The sequence below is a fragment of the Phyllopteryx taeniolatus genome, chromosome 21, assembly GCF_024500385.1.
Source record: "Phyllopteryx taeniolatus isolate TA_2022b chromosome 21, UOR_Ptae_1.2, whole genome shotgun sequence".
Lineage (NCBI taxonomy): Eukaryota > Metazoa > Chordata > Actinopteri > Syngnathiformes > Syngnathidae > Phyllopteryx > Phyllopteryx taeniolatus.
Window position 1 is genome coordinate 11,225,283 of NC_084522.1, and position 21,897 is coordinate 11,247,179.

At 42.3% G+C, this 21,897-nt stretch overlaps 2 protein-coding genes across 6 annotated transcripts in view; both read right to left on the reverse strand.

The window, feature by feature from the left end:
* Positions 1 to 1,383: 1,383 nt before the first annotated feature.
* Positions 1,384 to 5,073, reverse strand: edn1 (endothelin 1). The gene is made up of 5 exons (XM_061759316.1): positions 4,814 to 5,073; positions 4,554 to 4,695; positions 3,851 to 4,009; positions 3,527 to 3,604; positions 1,384 to 2,121 (listed from the first exon to the last, which is right to left on the reverse strand). Exons 1-5 carry the CDS (start codon positions 4,872 to 4,874, stop codon positions 2,082 to 2,084), a joined length of 480 nt encoding a protein of 159 aa, XP_061615300.1. The 5' UTR covers positions 4,875 to 5,073; the 3' UTR covers positions 1,384 to 2,081.
* A 2,527-nt stretch (positions 5,074 to 7,600) lies between these two features.
* The window catches only part of hivep1 (HIVEP zinc finger 1), a 62,910-nt gene continuing 48,613 nt past the window's right edge, over positions 7,601 to 21,897 (reverse strand). For all 5 annotated transcript variants that reach the window (XM_061759312.1, XM_061759313.1, XM_061759311.1 and 2 more), the window contains 7 exons: positions 21,768 to 21,821; positions 13,996 to 19,754; positions 13,768 to 13,901; positions 13,504 to 13,679; positions 12,825 to 12,926; positions 11,757 to 12,265; positions 7,601 to 9,362 (listed from right to left, as the gene is read on the reverse strand). In XM_061759312.1, the coding sequence (XP_061615296.1) occupies positions 8,280 to 9,362; positions 11,757 to 12,265; positions 12,825 to 12,926; positions 13,504 to 13,679; positions 13,768 to 13,901; positions 13,996 to 19,754; positions 21,768 to 21,821 (7,817 nt within the window). In that variant the 3' untranslated portion in view covers positions 7,601 to 8,279. The remainder of the gene's footprint in view (positions 9,363 to 11,756; positions 12,266 to 12,824; positions 12,927 to 13,503; positions 13,680 to 13,767; positions 13,902 to 13,995; positions 19,755 to 21,767; positions 21,822 to 21,897) is intronic.

Below are 21,897 nucleotides of genomic sequence, written 5' to 3' on the forward strand. Positions count from 1 at the left end.
AAACAGCATCTGTACTTTTGACTCCTTAATTTGTCAAAACAGGTTTGTTATTTTTTTGTCAACCTCTGCAGATGACGACACCACATCACAAAGACATTAAAGCAAGAGAGATAAATTCGCTTCTCGATCTCGATTGCGATCTTGTGAGGCAGAAATAAACGGGGACAGCAGCGACATGAAGGAACCTGGCACAGGCCATTAATGACGAAGACGCAACAGATTCCGAGAAGCAAGATATTCCCCATCCGCGGCCTTGTTCAAGAGAATTGCTCGATGTTGTCGGCACCAACAAAGATTTGTGGCGAATGCGTTGTGTCTTGTGCTAGCCTAAAAATAGCAACCTTCTGGCGCTTAAAAAAATTCTAATCTGAACAATTACAAGGTATATTTTTTCAGTTGTTTTCATTGGCTAATTTAGCTTTTGTTTTTGTTTTTTGTTAGTCAGTTCACAACGTAGCACTCATGTTTTGTTGAGTCACGTCTCAGCAGGTGGTAGATGCGAAGGTCCCTCAGAAACATGATTATTAGGGCAGAAATGTATCACTGATGGTGTAGTGCAGACTGCTGATGTTGATTTAATAGTATTGTGGCATTGTCCATTGTGGGCTACTTAAAATGGTTGTTTTTTTTATTACATGAATAAATGGATGGTGCCGGGGGAGGCAGGAAGGGCAGGATCTTACCTGCATCATGAAGAGTAAAAAAAAAAAATAATAATAATAATAAGTAATAATTAAATAAAATTGTTACCCAATTCATTTTATGCTCTGTGTGCACTGATTTTCTTTGTGAATACAATAATGATGTCATCATGGAACGTGCATATTTCCTGCTCAAAATGCGGCAGCGAGCAGCCAAGCCTCACCTCTGATTGCACAATCCCTCTCTTAACTGGGTTGAGGAGGCTTCGAATTCTGTCTCTTCACATCTCCAATATAATGTTTTCAGTTACCTTTAGGATTGCGATTCCATTTTGATGGTTCAACAAAACATATTATGAATTGCATTTTGTGCATAAAATACCAATGTGATTCGACTTATGTCATTTTAAACTAGCTTTTTTGTGCATTTAATTTACTCAATTCAATGGAATGGAACTGGTTGACAGTAAAGCAAACAAAAATTCATATATTGTTCTAAGTTAAATCCACAATGTAATTTCGATTAATAAAAAATATAACCTAACTGTGTTTTATTACTCACACTTAGTCTCACTTCTTTGTATATTATCATATTTAATTTAATTAAAAATAGGAAGTGTTGCACCATGTTGTCTGTTTATTTTTAGCTCAGTCAAACACCTTGCAGTCTTCTGCAGCTCTACTGGGGAAATGATTGTTATAATAAACACAAGTTGACTCATAGATTTTAAATAAACAAACACATTTATTAAAATATTTAGCCAGAACTTGGCATCTTGATGTCAAAACATTTCATAGAAATGACAAACCTAATGCATAACCAATATGGCTTTCAAAAAAAACCAAAAAAACAAAAAATATATATATATATGTACAAATAAATATGACGATACAAGACCTAACACATTGAGCAACAAAATACCTATTTAGAGAGAACCATTACATTATAATTCCCTCGATCGAGCGACAGTGCTGCATAGCTTCATCCAGTAGGGCTATGACATATGTAGGAACTGTTTCAGTCAGAATGGCAAATTCCTGACTATGCAAGTTTTTGGGAATTATAATAATCCATAGATGACAGTGAGTGTCTTGAAATGCTACTTAATGTTCTTTTTGGAGTGCACATATGTGATGATGAAGTAGTTTGATTGTGGGGGGGGGGGGGGAAGTGTTCTGGTAATCAGCTTATCTCTTGGGATCTCAGCTCCTTGTCTGTTTCCTCCAAGCTGGGATGCAAATCAAGATGCAGGTGCTCACGTCGCCAACGCTGAGGTGGTCTTCCACATTGCGTTCCTGAGGTACTGCGCACTTTTCCACCTCCTCCCCTGGCTTGAAGGTAACACGCCGTCTTTAGGTGGTCGTCCTCCCAGACTGTCGCGTTCTCACCCTGTGGCGTCGTGTCCACTTTTGAAAAAGCAACTGCGTTTTGGTCTCGCATCAGAGCCATTGAGGCGTCACCCTTCTCTGATTGGTCATCCTGCACACAAAGACAGGTACAGCAATTAGACATGTGAGACAATGATGTTTCAGGTTATGTAAAATGTTATTTAAACGGGAGGAGTGGTGAGCTGTGCATCACGCACAACCTACAATTTCAAATGTCAAAAATAAACTGCTAATGCAGGAGCCGTTATTGTCCCATTATGAGCAGACAGTTGAAAGCAAACTGTCAGTCATAATGTATTTTTAGCCTCATAGCATAATTCTTCGGAGATGTTTGATATTACTTTTTACACACTGGTACCAGTACGAGTATTCACGCTTGAGTAGTCACCGATACTGAGTACTGATCCCACTAGTGCTTCTGATAGAAAGATTTCGATTAACGCAGTGACAGACGCACGTAATGAGTCGCCAATGTTTTCAAACCAGCACAGTGCAGCGCCAACTACTGGCGAGGAGGACTTACTTGATGTCAGATTTGTTTTGCCTGAAATAACGATGGCCGGTATCGGCAGCCTCCATGAGTACCTGATACCTTGAAATAAGGCCAGTATTGACCCGATACCGATAGCTGGTATCAGTTCTTGCCCATCCCGAATCATTCCCAAGTCATTTTTAATATACTGTCACATATATATATAAATGTCTGTGTAGATTCTCTATCTTCCTTGGTAATCTGCAAAATTGCATCAAAGCAACTGCACTCTTCTTGTTTGTTGAATTGTGTTGTTTCTTGTTTTCCGAAAACATTTTGAAAAATGTTAGGCTAACGACGGTAAATCCCTCACTCATGCGCAGTGGTAGGAAGTAACAAGTTCAAATACTTGTTACTGTAATTTATTTTTCAGGTAATTGTACTTTATTATAGTATTTATTTTTCTTACTGTGAGAAAATAGGCTTGTTTCAACCAACGCGGGTGACCACAAAATATAAAAAAGATGTAAATGAAGAGAGCTGATTGAGCCCTTGAGAACTTATTGGGTGAAACGTGAACCAGAAAGCATCAACAATAATGATCGAGCATACTCGGAGAAGGACGATATTCCACACCAATGGGCTCATTTGAGACAATTGTATAGTTTTTCTGTTGTTCTCATGAACTAATTTAGCATTTTCTTGTTATTCAGTTTACAACATTAGCAAAGCTATGTGATTATGTTGTTTGTGGCATTAAAGCCTGAGCTAATGCTCGCTATCAGTTTTTCCTCTTGTTAGTATGAGCACTATGAAAGTTAAAAAAAGGAAACTTTTCTTTTTTTCATTGTGCCAACTTGACAGTGATTGACAGTCAAAACGTATTTCTACTCTTTTTCCTTAAGTACATTTCAAAGTCTGCATTTCTTTACTTTCACTCAAGTAAAACGGTTATATTAACTGTACTGCGGAGTTGTATTCAGTTTGCATAATAAACCAACCCTTTTCCCTCACTCATCCTCACCTCTTATTGTTGCTCATGTCAGTCGCCAGCTCAGGGCCCTCAGCCGAGTGACTCTTCGTGTTTGCTGTCGTCTCGTCCCTGCAAGCAACACGAAAAAGACGTGATGACTTACAATTATATCCCCGAGTTAAGAGCATTTAAGCAACCGTGCACTCAAGCACGTACTCAAACACGCCTCTACATGTTTAAAGAGAATTTTTCCACCAATTTACTGCATGCTTACAGTAAATACAGGCATTCATTACATGGTTTAATATGGCTTAATGATACTGTATGGGGATCTGTATCGTTAATAAGCTGCGATACCAGATGCAAATTACCCACCTGAGGTCGTTGTTGTCCAGCTTCTGACAGAAGTTGGTGCAGGTGAGGTCTCCCCGATGGAGGCACTGGCAACGTGGGAGACTACTCTCGGTTGCCATGGCAACCTGGACCGAGCGCCTTTTCCTGGGGGCATTTCCCAGGCCATAAGACACCACGCGCCTGAGGAGGGGCAAATGAGACTTTAGGTCAAGTAAACTCACGTAACAGTCATCACCTGAAGTTCAAGTCAACTATATGGACCTATTATGTCCTTATTATATAGATATGTGTATATTGTTATATCCAGTTCTGGGGGGGGGGGGGGGGGGGGGGGGGAAGTAAGAGAGCAAAAAAAGAAGATGAAAACACTGCAAAGTGGTGTCCAAAAGGCTTCTTTCACAATTACAGTTGAAGAAGTCTTTTGGATTAAAGGTGAAACATCAACAAACAAAAGAGTTCAGTTGCCTCATTTGCTTGAAAGAAATGCTCTAAATGGCAATATTTGTAGTTGGATTTTGGGAATATCGCTGTGTTGTCAGTAGTTTATAGAATACAACACAAATGTTCATTTCACTTTAAAATATACCTAGAACCAGTAAAATCAGAGATACTGATAGTTTTGCAGTGGTCTTTTTTCCCAAAGCTGTATATGATATTATAATTAACCTAATGTCTTGATTTTTGGGGGGTCTTTTAACAACACTAATAAGGAGGAAACACCTACTCAGGCGTGTTGACCCATATGATGTCCAAGTGGCAGAAATAGACGCACTCCTTGTCCAAGAAAGTAGAGCAGGAGCAGCGCTTTTTGCGCACATGGCGCCCTTGGGAGGCGGTGGGCGACGCTTCAACAGGAGCTGACAGCGCTGAAATGACAAAGAAGAAAATACAGCATTCAAAAACGTGTTCTTATACACAGATATAACAGTTTAGCAGAAGTTACCAAAAAAAAAACCAACATTCATTCCTATTAATGTTCCTTACCTGTGCTTAAAAACCAGGAGTGCATCACAGATAACACGGAGAGAAAAATGTAAATATCCATCACTCCGGTTGAAAGAAAACGTTTACAAAATTATAATCCAAGAGAAATAAAAGGTAAAAAAAAAAAAATGAATATATTAACGAGTGCTCGTCCTTTGCATCAAAGTGTCAGTGAGCGTCGTGAGAGGTGAGCGCAGAAGTTTGTGTCTTCACGAATGTGGCCCCACATGTTGACTCCCGGCTTTATACAAGTGCTTCGCCTTCCGTCCTCCTCCTCCTCCTCCTCCTCCTCCTCCTCCGTACAGTTGTGTCCTCTGGCTTCCACTCAGACAAATGTTGTTTGTGAGCTGATAAAGAAGGCGGGGGTGACTCCGACTTTACTTGGCATTCCTGTGGGACACCTCCAGGGGGCCAATTGCACTCATCCGCCAGAAGGTGGCAGTATAAGTGCCACTTTCAATCGACCGATTGTCCCAATGCCTCCTGTACTATTACTGGTGAGTGACATTTTATGGATTACTTATCAGAGTGGCTGCGAATCTAACGAATGACCTCACCAGCAGTTGTGTAAAAAGAAAACAAAACTAGAAGGGAGGGGTAATGTATTTCTTTTTTTCCTCCCAGCCCACACGTGCAAGCTACAGGCGGTACTAGTGGAAAATGGACCATGCTTGCGTGTGTACTGTATATGTGCGTGCACTCAAAGCGGGAAAGTTCTTTGCAAGTATCTTAACAGGGTGAAGATTTGGCGTTTCTAATCAGAGGTCAGAGGTCAGCGTTCAGTTTCCACTTGGTAGTGGAACAGCTTATGACACTACGTACGAGAGGGAGTTGCTCTCTCGATCCACACTTTACTCCAAAAGTATTGGAACAATAAGGCCAATTCTGTTATTCTTTTTCTTGAGACGTCAAACATTTAGGTTGGACATCAAACCATGATTATGCAAAGCAGCATTTCAGCGATCAGGGCTACTGCACGAACTTCAGGCATAGTTAATTCAACTGAAGGTATTACTATTTACTATTCAGAGTAGAGTTTATGAACAATAGTACAGAGGCTTTACCAGATGGTGCAAATCACTCGTTAACAAGAAAAATAAAAAGAATGTGAATATATGGAATATGCCGAAAAATACAGAAACGAGCCTAAAAAGGTTTGGGACAAATGGAAGGAGACAAAGACGAACCTTTAACAAAAAGTGAAGGGAAGGCTACAATTTGGAGTTAGTGAAGTAAAGACACTGATTTGTGACTTTAGAATTCAACTCTAGATGTAACATTTAGTCTTTTAGAACTTTATGACATGGGTGACCGTGGGCCGTGCATTTGGTAGCTGGGCCTTCAGTGGGGACTTGCGTGACTTAGTCCACGGCACCTCTTAATACCACCACTATCAGCGAAACCATTGATACTGGACAAACAAAACAAAACAAACAAAAAACAACAGCACGCAACTCTGCCGTGTATATCATCGGGAGCACGTCAGAGTCAATATTTATCTAATAACAGGACAAAAACATACAAGAATAAAGAAAATATAACACAAGACACAGAGATGATGATAATTAAATGTATTAGATCGCTACAGATGTGTTTTTCTAGTCGAACTTGCCTAGCTCTGACCAACCAATCAGAGGATGGAAACATGCTAGACAGTAGTTTAGGCCAGCTAGCTGATTTGAAATGTTACTGAGCAAATTAAATTGACATGACATTACATAGGTACTGAAATATGATTGGACCAAAAATCCATCATCCACATACTGCGCAGATAATGGATCTCGTGCAGCCAAGAGAAACACTTACTGACCTCTAGATGTCTCTGTTCACTTTCCCTTCGCCTTCTTGCTGCACAGAGCTGCAGGGGAGGAGGTAGTGTGACGACGAGCTCTGCACGGGACGTAGCTGCATGAGTCACCTTGTGTGAGGGCTGCAACACTTGGGCATCACCGCAAAGACGCTTGACACAAGGACGAGAATGTCCTCATCAGTCCAGATTACCATGTCTGCTCTCGCTCGGTCCTCAGAGAACACTCTACCATGACTCCAGCCACTCTAGTCCAATAAAAGCACTTATTCATGTAATTAACACATGGTGAGCCGAAATTAAGTGCGTTTTAATGGGAGGATGAGAGGGGCATGTGGCTGTACTATAATAAATAGCAATAAATATGACACTAGTGGCACATTAGGGAAGTACAGTTTTGTGTGATAAAATACATTATACTCGTTTTTTTGTTTGTTTTTCTGCAGAAAGACTTACACAATACTTATTCCTCCGGAGAGTCGAAATGTATTTAAAACGTACCTGAAATGGTGGCTGCTTGCTTTCAACACATAACACTACAAACGTAAAATGTTATTGCTCCAAGCCATTGAGTGCAAGAGAAAAAGGAATACTAAACAACACTGGAATTTGCACAGTTGTTTCTATGGGAAATTAAGAAAGGTAAAATGATGGCGGCAATATTTGGGCTACCACCTGTTTCATTGCACCATAAAATAATTTGAATTGTTGTTTTGAAGTCATCCAGCATTAAGTCCGGGACTCTATGAATCTGTTTCTCCTGCACAATACACTATGATGCTTTGATATACCTATCCATCCATTTTCATTGTGCTTGTCCTCATTTACGTCACAGGTGAACTGGAGCCAATCGCAGCTGATTTTGGGCGAGGGGCGAGGTGCACCCTTGACTGGTCATCGGCCGATCGCAAATCCAGTATTTCAGTTCTCAGAAAAGAAACCACCACAATGTGGCTTTTAAACTACAGCACACCACTAAGTGTTTGTAAACAAATCTTTACTCATACAGTTCAGAATATTGATACAGCAAAGTAAAGCTACCATAATGCACATAACAATGGACCAAAAAGTCAGAATGGGCACTAGATGGATTATAATAAATAGTTGAACAGAACATTTGTACACATTAACATTGCCCAAAAATCCATAGAAATGTACATACATTATACCAGCACAACAATTACAGTTCAATAAATTTACAAATGAGAAATCCTCAAAAAGAAAAGTGATACCCTCCATTGTTATGCTGCTTCTAGCTTGGTGTGTGTGTTTGTGTGTGTGTGTGTGTGTGTGTGTATATATATATATATATATATATATATATATATACACACACACACACACACACACACACATACATGAGCAACTACTGAATTTATATGGAATTATGTACAGGTTCCTAAACAAGAAACTCCATAAAGGCACAATCGTCTATACAACATGTACAAAAACATTTTCTGGCGCTGACAAAAATAACAAATCAAATGATTGGCCATCATTATAATTGCCATATGATTGCACGTACAATACGAATGTCAGCATCTGTGCTTTGAAAGGTGATTTGTAGAAACAAACCCCTGAAGAAGTGTTTTCAGTCTTAAAGTGACTACAATTACATACAAAATAAACAAAAAAAGAGCTTTTGGCTCTGGGTTGTTTTCAGGTGGCGATGACCAGTCTGTCTTCATCATCACTGGAAACCTCATTATAGTCATCAATGACCTTCCGCCTGCTGGACACTGGTGGTGCTCTCTTAGGTGCATCATCACCACCTCCCTTGGGGGATGCCGCGCTATGTGTTGGACTTTGTGGAGCTGAATGCTGCTGCAGCTGTGAGGCTTTCTCCCCGTCTACCTTCTCCAAAGTCTGTGTGAGCTCTGCAGCGTTGCTCCCGCCAGTGCCCGGCCTGGTGGCTGGATTCAGTTCTGGAAAGGTGCTGACAGGCAAAGAGGCAGGTAGGGGAGTGGCCGTACGAGCTGAGGGTCTTTCCGTTTGAGATGATCGCAAGCAGAGAGTGTCAGGGCTCCCTTGCCTGTCAGACGACCAAGGTAGAGGACTCAGGGTTGGGAGTGGGCTTAGAGAGGGAATGATGGCAGGCAGGGCAATGTTAACTATCTGCAGGCCTGGCATGTGTGTCTGGGTGCTGGTGCCGCTTTGGGAGGTGGGGCTCGCAGCTAAAACCTGCAAGGCGACCCCTTGCTGCGGTAGGATTTGGCCGGTTGCTAGCCCCGTGTTGGTCAGGCCCATTCGGTTCAGCGTGTCCAAACCTACCGGCTGCATTGTCTGACCCTGCAAGTCAGTCACTTGACCGATAGGGAAGCAGGGCACCATATTGCTGATTGGCTCCTGGATCACAAGGGGCTGAGTCTGCAAGTTGTCCGGCCGGGGCGAAGAGTTGGGGGCGGTCGACGGGCTCGCGTTTCTGTGGATGATACTCACGGCCGGGATGGTGAGCTGAACAGGACCGGCCTGAATTGGCACAAAGGTGGAATAAGCTGCCAGTCCAGCAGGCACCAGTTGGATGCCCCCCACGGGAATCATGTTGTAAGGGGAGCTAAAAGGTTGCTGGGAGTGCAGAGGCAGGTGACTGAACAGGTGGGTCGGTGTCTCCATTCTCTGGGCTTGAGATAGAATTTGGAAGGGAGCATGCGTAGGACTTTGTGAAGTGGAGGTCTGTGTGCTTTGGTCCACTGGTATGCCACACTCAGTTTTTGCCAAAGGATGAGTGCCAGAAGATGGTTCCTATTTAAAAAAAAAAAAAAAAAAAAAAAAAAGAGAGAGAGAGAGAGAAAATGGGTCTTTCACTGTAACTCAAACACAGGAAAATTAAATGATACTTGGGTGCAATCCAACAAGAGAAAACTATTACAGTGAACCCCTGCTACAGTTATTGTGGGTCATAGTTCAAGACCCCACTATATCGCAGAAGTGAGCGTTTAAAAAAATAAATACAATTTTAACAGTACTTTATACAGGCAAGTCCAAATTTTGAGTTGTGCAACATGCCAGAAAACACTGAGGTCTACTGGAAGAGATGCAGCGTAATTAAGAGCAAGAAGAAAAGGCAGAAGTTCCCCTGGAGTCTAATCTCCAGTAATAGTCGTTCCCACAGAGCAGAGAAATTATTTGCCTTTGAGTATCGTGGTATGTTGCTTGTATGTGTCGCTGCTCTGTGTTTGTTAAATTAGCAGCTGCTTAAATGTTTATTAATTACCGTAGCATCTATGCTAATTCCGTTAAGAGCATCTATGGCTTTTCACATTACACGTTAGCATTAAGCTACTGAACATTCATTAGATGGAATTGTATGGTCTAGTTGAAGATTTTGGTGACATATACATTTAATTCTTTTTTTGTTTTATGTGTCAGTTTTACAGTAAACTTCAACTGGGAGAGACAAATCGCTTGAAGGACGCACACTTTGCCTATTATTTGGATAACTGTGCAAGCAATAGTGTTCTTGTTTTTCCTTGATCCTACGATAGTCTCCCATTTCATGACAGCGAGAGAGGGAGAACATGTGCTAAGGAATATTGTATTTAAAAATCTAAGTATGTATTAATAGGTTTACATTGTTTTAATAAATGTAAATGTGTTTAATGCATGTGGGAGGATGAAAAGTATTTAAAAAAATCTTTTTCATATGGTCTATCTATATCGCAGGTTTTCACCATTTCCAGATCGGTCTGGAACATACCCTGGCTATAAAATGACTAATTTAAGGTTACTGGTAGTGTCGTCCTTCACAAAGATGTCTTCTGTGAAGCATTAACATCCATTCACAATCACCCTATGATTTGCTGTTGACCATTCCACAAAGTAGTCTGTCCCCACTAGGACATGATCTGGTCCCTACCGAGACTCTCAAAGGGAAAAGCAGTGTAGAAAATAAAGATATTATGATCCATCCATCCATTTTCCGAGCCGCTTCTCCTCACTAGGGTCGCGTGCGTGCTGGAGCCTATCCCAGCTGTCATCGGGCAGGAGGCGGGGTACACCCTGAACTGGTTGACAGCCAATCGCAGGGCACATAGGAACAAACAACCATTCGCACTCACAGTCATGCCTACGGGCAATTTAGAGTCTCCAATTCATGCATGTTTTTGGGATGTGGGAGGAAACAGGAGTGCCCGGAGAAAACCCACGCAGGCACGGGGAGAACATGCAAACTCCACACAGGCGGGGCCGGGGATTGAACCCGGGTCCTCAGAACTGTGAGGCTGACGCTCTAACCAGTCGTCCACTGTGCCGCCTAAAGATATTATGATGGGAAAAAAAAAAAAAAAAAAGACTCCAAGCTGTTTGGGTTTATGTCACACTGTTTACATAACTGAGGCATCATTTTGGCATCCAGCCTCCACACCTTGTGGTAAAACGGAAGCTTGATCAAGGTTAGCTTTTCCAAACCGCACAATGGACAATAAACCAAACTGGAACTGCTTGGTGGAAATGACGTTACAGTATGAAGGAATCAAAGTAAGGGTAAACAATAGGAGCCAGGGTACTTCAGGGTGCCAGAAAGCAAGTGAATACCATTTACTTGAACTGAAAATTATGACAAAAACCTCTATTTGGGGTTTCGCCGCCAGATATACCCCGAAAGATTTAGGTTTCTTTTTGATTTACTAAATAAAAAAAATCTAAATTAATCCAGCGGAACCTGTGGGTGAGGAGGCTAAATCAAATGGATGTCGTAAATAGTTGTACAGAGACCATATTGCAAGACTGCCTGGTGGCGTTGTAACCACTTCTAAAGTGACAGACTGGGAACCAAACCTCCATTATCCGTTTTATGGAAGGAATATTCTCATACGTACGTATAAAATGTTTGGTTGGGTTGTCCTTGGGTAATTTAGCAAAACACAATAGCTAGCAGGTGTTGGGTCTCCCTTCCAAGCAATTTGCCTCACGTAACTTATAGATCACACACTCAAACTATGGCGGTCGAGAAGAAGGCTAAAATAATAAAGCCATTTACCCACTTTTCTCAGTCGTTCTCTGCCCTGGTCAAATGACGTTATGGTTTGTTTACATGTGGTACAAATTGGAGCTATTGCCACCATGAAGGACATGCAACGTCATGGTTAAAAGGTCTATAGATAGGAAAGTCACACAATTGGAATACATGTGCCTCACCTGGCATGGTCTAAAGCCCATCCCTGACACTGGGGGACTAAAGGGCACATCACAGTCAGGGTAGTCGATGGACATCTGCCTGCACGGTGACACGGGGCTCATCATGTGCACTGACTCCGTGTCCGAGAAGTTGGAATCCGTGGTGGCCACAAAGGGGGGCAGAGAGCTACAAATAGAAGATGAGCTCGGGCAATAGCCAGAGATTGAGTACTGCTTACTCAGCGACAAAGGGTTCATGATGAGGACAGAGTCTGATGTGTGGGGTTCAGGAGCTGGTGGCTGTGCAAGGGAACTGATTGACATCTGAGCCAGGAGGGCACTTGGAGGGACCTCAGTCTCCTTAGACGGAATATGCTGTGGGCTGGCGGACACAGAAGGGTTTGTGGACAGGCCCGATTCCGCTTGGCTGTCCTCCTCTTCCTCGTCTTCATTCTCTTCCTCATCAGGGCCGTCGGAGTCGTCGCCGTCTGAATCTTGGCGGTCAGCGCTACTCACTTGACTGCGGTCTCCTGCAGATCCAAAAGTATTTTGTTATACTGAATCAGGTAATAGAAAGATGTTGTTAACCATTCATTAATGTTATTCCTTTGTAGGTTTATTTGAGAGAAATGCACTTGTAAGAGAACAAATCAGTGATGTCTTGCACTGCGGCAGCAGTGGAGTTTTCCCGTTAGACCACAATACACCCCTGAGCTCCAGTACTTGCAGAGGTGGAAAAACCAATATGCTCTTAGAGACTGGGACCATAGAATGCTTTCAGGCAGCTTGTCTCCTTTTTTTTCTAAAATTAGACGCAGCAATTTCCTCTTTGTAAATGTTGTGCTTGCCGCCCACATGCACTTGGAGTTAACAGAGGATGAAGCAGCATTTAGAATGTCTAATTAGACCACAGCAAAACTCAATGAGATAGCAACAGAGTACCAGTAGGGACAACTTGTTTTTATATCTTATACTATTGAAAGTGGAACTAATGAAAGAGATGTAAGTTTATGGTTTGAAAGGAGACCTAAAAGCAATGAAATAATGATGCAAAACATTGAAACGCATGTTTAAGGGTAAGAACTGTACCTGAATCTTCTGCATCTTGATCTTCAGCAAGTCCATTGGGCACCCCCATTTCCATGCATTTCTTACTGTGTGCCTTGGACTTCATATGCTTGGTGAGATTTCCTGCAAAGAGCAGAAAGGTGTTACGGGTAGGTAGCGACTGAACTGTATCATAGGATACTCTTACATAAAACAAGAGTCTCTGGGCAAGCAGCATGTAATGGGTGAGTAACTGATAGACATTTTTAAATGAACGTGGGTTGTTCTGACAAAGTACTGTTCCACAGTGTTGCGTGGGAAGTGGGCAAGTTTGATAACAGATGGTGAATCACACTGTCTTCTGAAACCTCATTTTGAATATCCCTTAAAGGAGGAATGGCACAACAGAAGCGTATACTTTAAACAACCACACATTAAGTTGAGTCCCAACCTAATGTATATTGTATTTATATGCAATTTGCCGTTCTAAAGTTTCCTTTACTGTTGTTTAGAACCAGACACTTTATATACTGCATGAGGAGGAAGATACCAACATACTACATTAGACTAAATTATATTACAGAGCCATGTTTCAATCCTAATTATTTTATTGTAGACCTCTGCATATGGAAAGCACTTGCAATGTAATACTTTGAAAGCCTGAATGTATAAAACAGACGTTGTGGCTTTGGGCCTTTAAACAAACCCCTAAAGCTCTCACCTTTGGTCTTGAAGGAGAAGTTGCAGTGGATGCAGTGATATGGTCGAACATCAGAGTGGGTGCGAATATGTTTGCGCAACATGCTGGGCTTCTTACAGCGGATCCCGCATTCCTCGCAGATGTATTTACCACGCCCTCGCCCACGTACATAAACATACTCTTCATTAGATTTGTATCTGTGGAGCGGTAACAGATGAGGAAAAACATGAGATAAAAGTCAAAGAAATATGTTATACTCAACAAGTTAATGTGATAAAACCATACCCGCCATCAAAGATTTTAATCCGTCTTGGTTCTGTTTTTGATGCCAACTCTTTATCTGACTCAATGCTGGAATGAGTTTCTGTTTTCACTTTACTTCTGGCTTCAACTGATCTGGTCTTCTGGCTTACTGGCACCTGTAGAGACATGTCATTGCCTTATTGTTTCATGTATTCATTTGTTCCAACAAAATAATGCAGTGAAAAAAATGTCTGAAAATGAGTTCCTTACCCTTAGCATAACATCTTTCAGCTTGCCAGAGTAAGACAAGATATCCGATTTTCCAGACGTTTTTATAGCCGAGGTGTAGTGGATTTTCTTTGAGCTCTGTTTGGAGTCCAGAAGTGACATGACCACCTTTGTGGGCAACCCAAGTGGATTTAGATTGTTTGGGTTGACTGTCCAAGCAGCATATGCTGAAGTTTTCAGGTCGGTCTGTAGAGTGTGAAGTGGTTTTCTCCTCATCAAAAAGCACCATGTGAAAGTGGTGGTTGTCTTCAGGCTGGGGAAAGACAGGCGATGACTATCTTTTGTGTTAACCACGGAAACAGATGTGGGCAGTTTCACATGACCACCATGGAAACTTGATGGTCTTATGGGCGATTTGATAGGATTCCACTGATTTTCTTCCATTTTCACTTGAGGCTTCAGGGAGTGACTGGCTGACATCGAGACACCTTGGCGATCAGGTAAATTAGTATGCAGGACAGGGTGAGCCTCTCCAGGAATAACTGTGCTCGTGTCTTTTTCTAGACCAATACCATCAGGTGACATTGGCTTATCATCGTCAAGATCCTTCGCTGTATCAGTTTTAACATGAGGCAAAGGAGGAGCCTCTGTCTCAATTGGACTGTCTACTGGTTCAGTTGTACACACCTGCCTAACGAGCGTAAGTTTCCGCTGTCTGGTCACTTCTGACAAAGTGGAATTAAGATAATTTACTGATCTGCCATCAGTTAGGCAGGCCACACCGTTCTCGTCCTTAGCACGTTTTTGATGCTTTTCCATGTAGATATCTAAACTGTTGGCGGGTGATAGCATTCTTTTACTTGAAGCAATGGGCTCCTGTTGTGGGCAAAGAGTTACAGATGCGAGTTTCTGTGTGCAATGTAAAGACCCCAGAGATGACACTCTTTCCCCGGTGTTGTTATGAAGACTAACAGTTTGAGTCCAATCCTTTTTTATAATTGGTGAAGCGTGAGTTTCAGCATCTAGAATATGAGTGGCTGGACGGGTACTTTTGCTGGAGACGGAGGGAGCAGTGTGGATCTGCTCATGCGTTATTAGGATCTGTGGCAATGGAATACCACCTGCCTGGGTCTGACTGTTTGCATTTCTTTTCTGTTCAGCAGCAACTGTTTTCCTAACATCCGAATAATGACTGGGGTGGTTAGTATAAACATTTTGGAGCACATCTAGTGATTTTGAAACACTCAAAATGGGATTGGCAACAGGGATTGGTAAAACTGGTAAAGCTGTCCGAGATTCCTGTGTGCCAGAGAATGAAAATGTTAGACTTGGTCTTTGAGTAGGACATTGCAATTGGTATTTGGGCACAAGGCATTTACTGTCTTTCAAGTCAGCTGGCTTGTTTAGGGCAATCTCACTTCCTACTAAGATCTGGCTCACAGGTTGCTGTACCTTTTCGCATACGTGAACTCTGGATGTTTGATGCCAAGGGTGGGGAAGGCCATAGACTTGGGGCTGCTGTGTTGTGCTCCCCAAATGTATACTTTGGACCATTTGTTCATTTCTTTGCAGGGGTAATTCTCCAGAATGGAGGATGAAAGGCTGGGCCATGGTAAATCTGTTGACAATTTGAATTTGGCATCTGCTTTGGTCAACATTTGTAACTGGAGCTTTCTCAAGATTTATGACAGCTTTCTGAACAGACTGGTGATTATCTGGGCATATTTTTAGAGACATTTGGCGAACTAATGGCCCCCGCCTCCTTTCAATAAGTGGAACCTGAGCAACATGGGTGATTGTTCCAGTTTTAGGATGGCCAACGGGTGATTGACCTCTTCTGGGAGATACATTGCCACAGTCAAAAGACTTGCTACGGTAGTCACATGAAATTTCCACTGAGGGTTGAGTACAAGTGATCTGTTCGGATGCAGCACGCCTCATCACTCCTGGTACACCAAGTGTGCTGAAGACCTTTGGCTGACCTTGCGGCTCTGGAATTCTGCTGACACACTCACCTCCTGAAGGACTCTCTGATCTTGATGGCTCTTCTCTGTCAAAAGAGGCTGAAATGCTGGAACAGTGCGAGAGAGTACTGTCTCTGCTCAGGCTTCGTGAGAGGCTCGATTCAAAGCTCGAGTCACCTGAGGAGTGGTCCATTTGAGCAAGACGAATTCTTTTCTTTTTTGGTGGAAGTTTTTCTGCTGGTAGCTTTGACAAACTCTCACTTCTTTGTGGCCAGTTAAACTGATCTGCAGGCTTTTCTGCCTCCTCAGAAGGCTGTGTTTCGTGTTCTCTGTCAGGCTCTTCAGTGACCAAAATCTCAGGAACCTGGATGTTATTTTGACGAACTAAACGACACTGTTGAGCAGGAGTAGCGGTTTCTCCAGTTGCTGCCACTGTAACATCAATGCATTGTTCCATTCTTTGATTCCTATAATCAGCTTCTACAGTCTTGTTAGATAACTTTTCAAGGTAGGTGTCATCTGCGGTTACATCTGCATTGGATTTCGGGAGGACTTTTTCCCTACTATCTAGTGGAGAACTCCTATCTGTAGATTCAGTTTCAAATGAGCTAGGTCTGCTGAGAGAGTTTGTGTGTCTGATGACTGAAGTACCACTGCATTGCCTTTGCATTTCTCCTTTAATGGAGGTGCTGATCTGAGTCTCTCGAATTGGTGACAGTCTTGAATCTGAAGCACTTGCACCACGTGCTATGAGTTGAATTTGAGGTAGTTTTGGCAGATTGTTTTTGGTTTGTATGTCAACCATTACAGTATGCTGGGGGAAAGTTTTATTTCCAAGCGTTGTCAATAACTGACATGAATCAAAACTAACTGAACAAGGTGGATTTGTGTCAGTTGGTGATTGATCGTCCTCATCTCCCACACTTTTCATTTTCCTTCTCTTTCTGAATGATATCTGTTGGTCAATTAATCCTGGGCCACTTGTTGATCTAGAAACTAGATTTGGTTGCATATTAACATGAAAGACATCTTGATCTGTTTCTTTAACAACAACAGGCTTGTGCTTTGGCCCATGAAGTTCTGAGCAGTAAAATTTCTTGTGAGTTTCAAAGTTCTCCAACTTTCTGTACCGGTTTCGACAAGTTTCACACTCATACATAGTGCCTTTATTTTGCTGAAGTTTTCTTTGTCTTTCCTGACTGTGCTCAAAAGATCGACTTCTTTGCATGAGTTCTGTGCTATTATTTGCTCCATGATATCCGTCATCCATAGAGCGAACAGTAGGAAGTCTGTGCCCCTCACTGGTGGAAAAATCTTCCACTGCAGCTTGTCTGACCAAGGTCCGAGAATGTATTGCTGGATTTGGGGTTGATGGTGCAGATGAAAATACATCATCATTAATTGAACTTTTCTCATCAAATGAATGACAAATTCGCAAAGGGTGGGGCAGATGGGCAACATTGAGTGGAAGAGCAGAGTGTCCTGGGGTAGTAGGCATAGAGTTACTTCTTGTGATCGGCAAACAATCCATTGGGGCGTATTGAGAAGGTACAGAAAGAAGAAAAAATGGCTTTGTTTTATCTGTGGGTGTGAATGGGGACTTGGGGATGTCGGAGCTAGAACTTGACCTTCTTCCGATAGGTTTAAGGTCAAACTGAAAGGAATCTTTAAATATGTAGGATTTTGGAGAGTCTATGCTACCTCTCCTTGACAAAGATGTTCTCCTTGGTTTAACACTGTCCAATTGCTTGTTGTCTACCACTGCCTCATTATCAGATATCAACTTTGAAATTCTTTCTTCCAGAGAAAGGGCTTTCGTTTCTAATGGGGGGCGCATCTGTCCCTCTTTTGGTTGTGACCTCTGCTCTACTGCTACATGCATGACTGTAGAAACAACAGGAGAGACATTGGGCACATCCTTTTTGAATAGGTCAATGTCAACTGGAGGAGTTATCTTCACAAATGGACTAGGTGGACTCATTGCCTGGTCAGCACTTTCAGAGCGAGAGAAGTAGCCAGAATCTGTACTTCCCAAACTACGGGGACTAAGTAGACACTTAGCTTGTTGCTGTTGAGAAAAGTCTGTTGCTTGTTGCCTCTGAAGCTGAGCATGTCCACTTAAAAGTGGAGACTTGCATTGTTGGTCTTCATCTTCACTCACAGTATCTAGTGAGGGACTTGTACCAACGACCTCTTTCAGCGATGACAGGACAGTGATGTTTGATCTCAGATTAACAGGTGGAAACTCACGTTGGCGTTGCGAAGCAGCTTGTTCAGGTGCTGCACCGGTAACTCGTGGGCTATCTGCCCTCAGAGGCGAAACATTAACTGGATATACAACAACTTTTGGGAGCACAGCTGTCACTTTGGGCTCATGACCTCTTTGAGCAAGAGCTGGTTTCATTGATTCGAACACAGTTGTTGAGTCCACTTCCACGTAGTTTGCTTGGGTTGCACCAGCACTCTGTAAGCTATTTTCTGACAAAGCTGCTGCACTGCTTTGTGATGATTCTGGATCCAGATCGACAGTACTTCTGTCATCATCACTGTCTCCACTCTCTTCCACCTCTGAAGGTGTTCCAAGGGCTTTGTCAGAATCTTGGGATAGCAGTCCACCTCCTGATTCAGAGCGTGCAATGAGACCAAGTTTTATAGCATGAGCATGCGATTTCTTGTGCTTGTACAAGTTGCTCTTAGTTTTGAAAGAGAATCCGCAAGTTACACAGGGGTATGGTCTTTCTCCTGTGTGAGATCTGATATGTTTGAGTAGCACACTGGGTTTCGCACATGCCCGGTTGCAGTATTCACAAACATATTTTCCTGGTTTCTTGGACTTTTGGTCCTTGGAAACCTGCTCAGAGCCAAAGTTCATTACAGTTGTCATCTGAACATGGTTGTTTCCAGGTGTAACTGGGACCTGTATGGTGTTGGGCACACTTGCTGAGAGCGACTGGCAGGTATGCACAATTGGGGGTTGGCTTTTTGGCAACGCATTTGAGCCTGAGGGAGCAGGTGCATGAGATATAGTCGACAGTCCAGTATTAAAACTCATGTGAAGGCTTGGCTTTTCTGAATTAGATACAACAGGAATAAAATGTTGATTTGCAAATGATAACGACTGCAAAGGGTCACCCTGTGAAGATGCCTGTACACTTTCTTGTAATGGTGCTGCAATGCCAATGAAATTACCCTGTTTGTCGATATAATAGGTCTGCATAGGAGAAGCTTGAGTATGGATACCAAAATTAACAGCTGGCATATTTGATAATTCACCCGTGGCTTGAGGTTGAAGAGTGGAAGTTGGTTTTGCAGTGGCTGTGATTTGGAAGGACTTTTTCCTCTCAGCAAGTGTAAGCATGTCAGGTTCCATTGCCTTCAGTAGGACATCAAGTGGAGCACTGGTGTGGTAAGGATCTTTATCAAAGCTACAGTCTTGGCTGTTATTGTCCCTGGGTTGTGACACTTTTAGAGAACCCTCTTCATCATCATTGTTTGGTCTGTGTGATGGTGGTGTTGACTTGATTTCCTCTTGCTTTACTTTTTCATGGTTATTGACAGATTCCCTTCTGTCAGGGGATGGTTCAACAGCTTGAGCATCCTGTGACTCTTTTTTCTCATTCAATGATGTTGAAGGATTCTGGAAAGGACTGTTGGAAGTAGGGGAGGAAGGTGTATTTTCCTTGGGGGTTCCTTCTTGGACAATTTCAGGAGTTTTCAACTGCAGTGGTTTCTTCACTGGAGATTTAGGAATTTTCTTTTGCTTGTTCTCTGCAACAACCTTTTTCCTCTTCAAGCCTTTGATGTTATCTTCAATTCGTCGACTGCTTTCAGATATACCTGGATAAAGGAGAAACAATAATTAAAGACAAGATATTTTCAATATAGGCACGGTGACTGACTGGTTAGAGCGTCTGCCTCACAGTTCTGAGGACTCGGGTTCAATCCCCGGCCCCGCCTGTGTGGAGTTTGCATGTTCTCCCGTGCCTGCGTGGGTTTTCTCCGGGCACTCCGGTTTCCTCCCACATCCCCAAAACATGCATGGTAGGTTAAGTGACAACTCTAAATTGCCCGTAGGTGTGAATGTGAGTGCGAATGGTTGTTTGTTTGTATGTGCCCTGCAATTGGCTGGCAACCAGTTAAGGGTGTACCCCGCCTCCTGCCCGATGATAGCTGGGATAGGCTCCAGCACGCCCGCGAACCTAGTGAGGAGAAGCGGCTCAGAAAATGGATGGATTGATATTTTCAATATCTGTGGTCATTTGGCAAAATAAAACACATTTTCCCATTCATCCATGCATTTTCTATACCGCTGGTCCAGTCCAGAGCTTTAATGTATCCCAGCTGCCAGCTGGCAAACTAAAAACTACAACTTGGACTGGTTCCATTCAATCACATTCACATAATCCCACACTGGTTCCATGAAACCTAGCTGAGTGAACCACTACACTACGAATGACACGTAAAGGTTCCTAACCTTTAATAAAAAATAAAAAAAAATACAGATTCAAAACCTGATTATTTTTAGTAACATAAAGTGTGCAAATCCTTTGAGCGCTTTATTGCATGAGGTACAAGAAAACGATGAAATATTAATTGTTCAAAAAGATAAAGGAGTCACAGGTTATACTAACATCAACTCAGAGGTCCTTACAGGTGATTAGACACTAAAAAAAAAGAATCCCACCACACCACTCAACAGTAGCACTGCCTTGCTCATTTTCCCACATCCTGTCCTGCCCTTTTCCGTCCTCTCTTATCTGGTTCTCTTGGTAAGTTATTGCATATCCTCACCAGGTGTTAAAATTATGACGAATTTTGTTGTCATCATTCTGGGCAGGGACAAAAATACCTGTCATTATTTATATCTTTCCCATTTAGCTTCTCTACACAATCTCTTCTCAATCTCATTAAGAACGTTTCCGTCAACGCTCTAATGATCTGCAGATGAGATGTATTTTTTTTTTTTTTTTTTTTTGAAGCGTGACTCAGGAGTTGGTCAGGGAACCTCCACCGGTTAAATTAGAGTCGCATTTAAAAAAATATACCATACATTGTACTGTACCACTGCATTGCATCTGGCATTTCTGGACTGTAAAACATTTAGCTCTCTTGCATTACAAAAAAATAGATTATTACTATTACAAATACTGTCGTTCCAATAAATAATAATTAGCTACCACGTCATTATCAACTTGGCTTGGCAAAAGAATGTTTAAAAAAGTATTTCAACAGTCACAGTTCAGACTACAAGAAAGAGTGTGAATTTCATGACAGGATGGACTGGATCTCCTTGTGAAGCATCCATCCATCCATTTTCCATGCTGCTTATCCTCACGCGGATCGCGGGCGTGCTGGAGCCTATCCCAGCTATCTTCGGGCCAGAGGCGGGGTACCCCCTGATCCGGTTGCCAGCCAATCGCAGGGCACATAGAAACAAACAACCATTCTCACTTACATTCATACCTACGGGCAATTTAGAGTCTTACTTCGCCATGCATGTTTTTGGGAAGTGGGAGGAAGGAAACCGGAGTACCTGGAGAAAACATGCAAACTCCACATAGGCGAGGCCGGATTTAAACCAGGGTCCTCAGAACTGTGAGGCAGATGTGCTAACCTGTTGTCCAACATCCTTAAAGGAAAAATAATTATGTACTTTTTAACTTTTGCCATTTGCTAATTTAAACATTTAAATTAGATATTTTTGAGTTTAAAATGTCTTATTTAGATAAATTATATGATTTAATATTTTTATATTTGTTGACCATTCTCTTTCAAACTACTTTCCACCCGATTCTTGTTGAAATTATTTTTGTCCTTCACATAACAATTTGAAAAATAAATATCTCTTACCTTTCGTTGAGCTTGTGGGGTCATTAAGCTCTTTCTGGGCCTCTTCAATTTTATCTGTAATGCAAGAAAAGGTATATTTTCAGCATACGGAGAGCGGCAGCACATGCAAATGCCCACAGACGCAACTGTG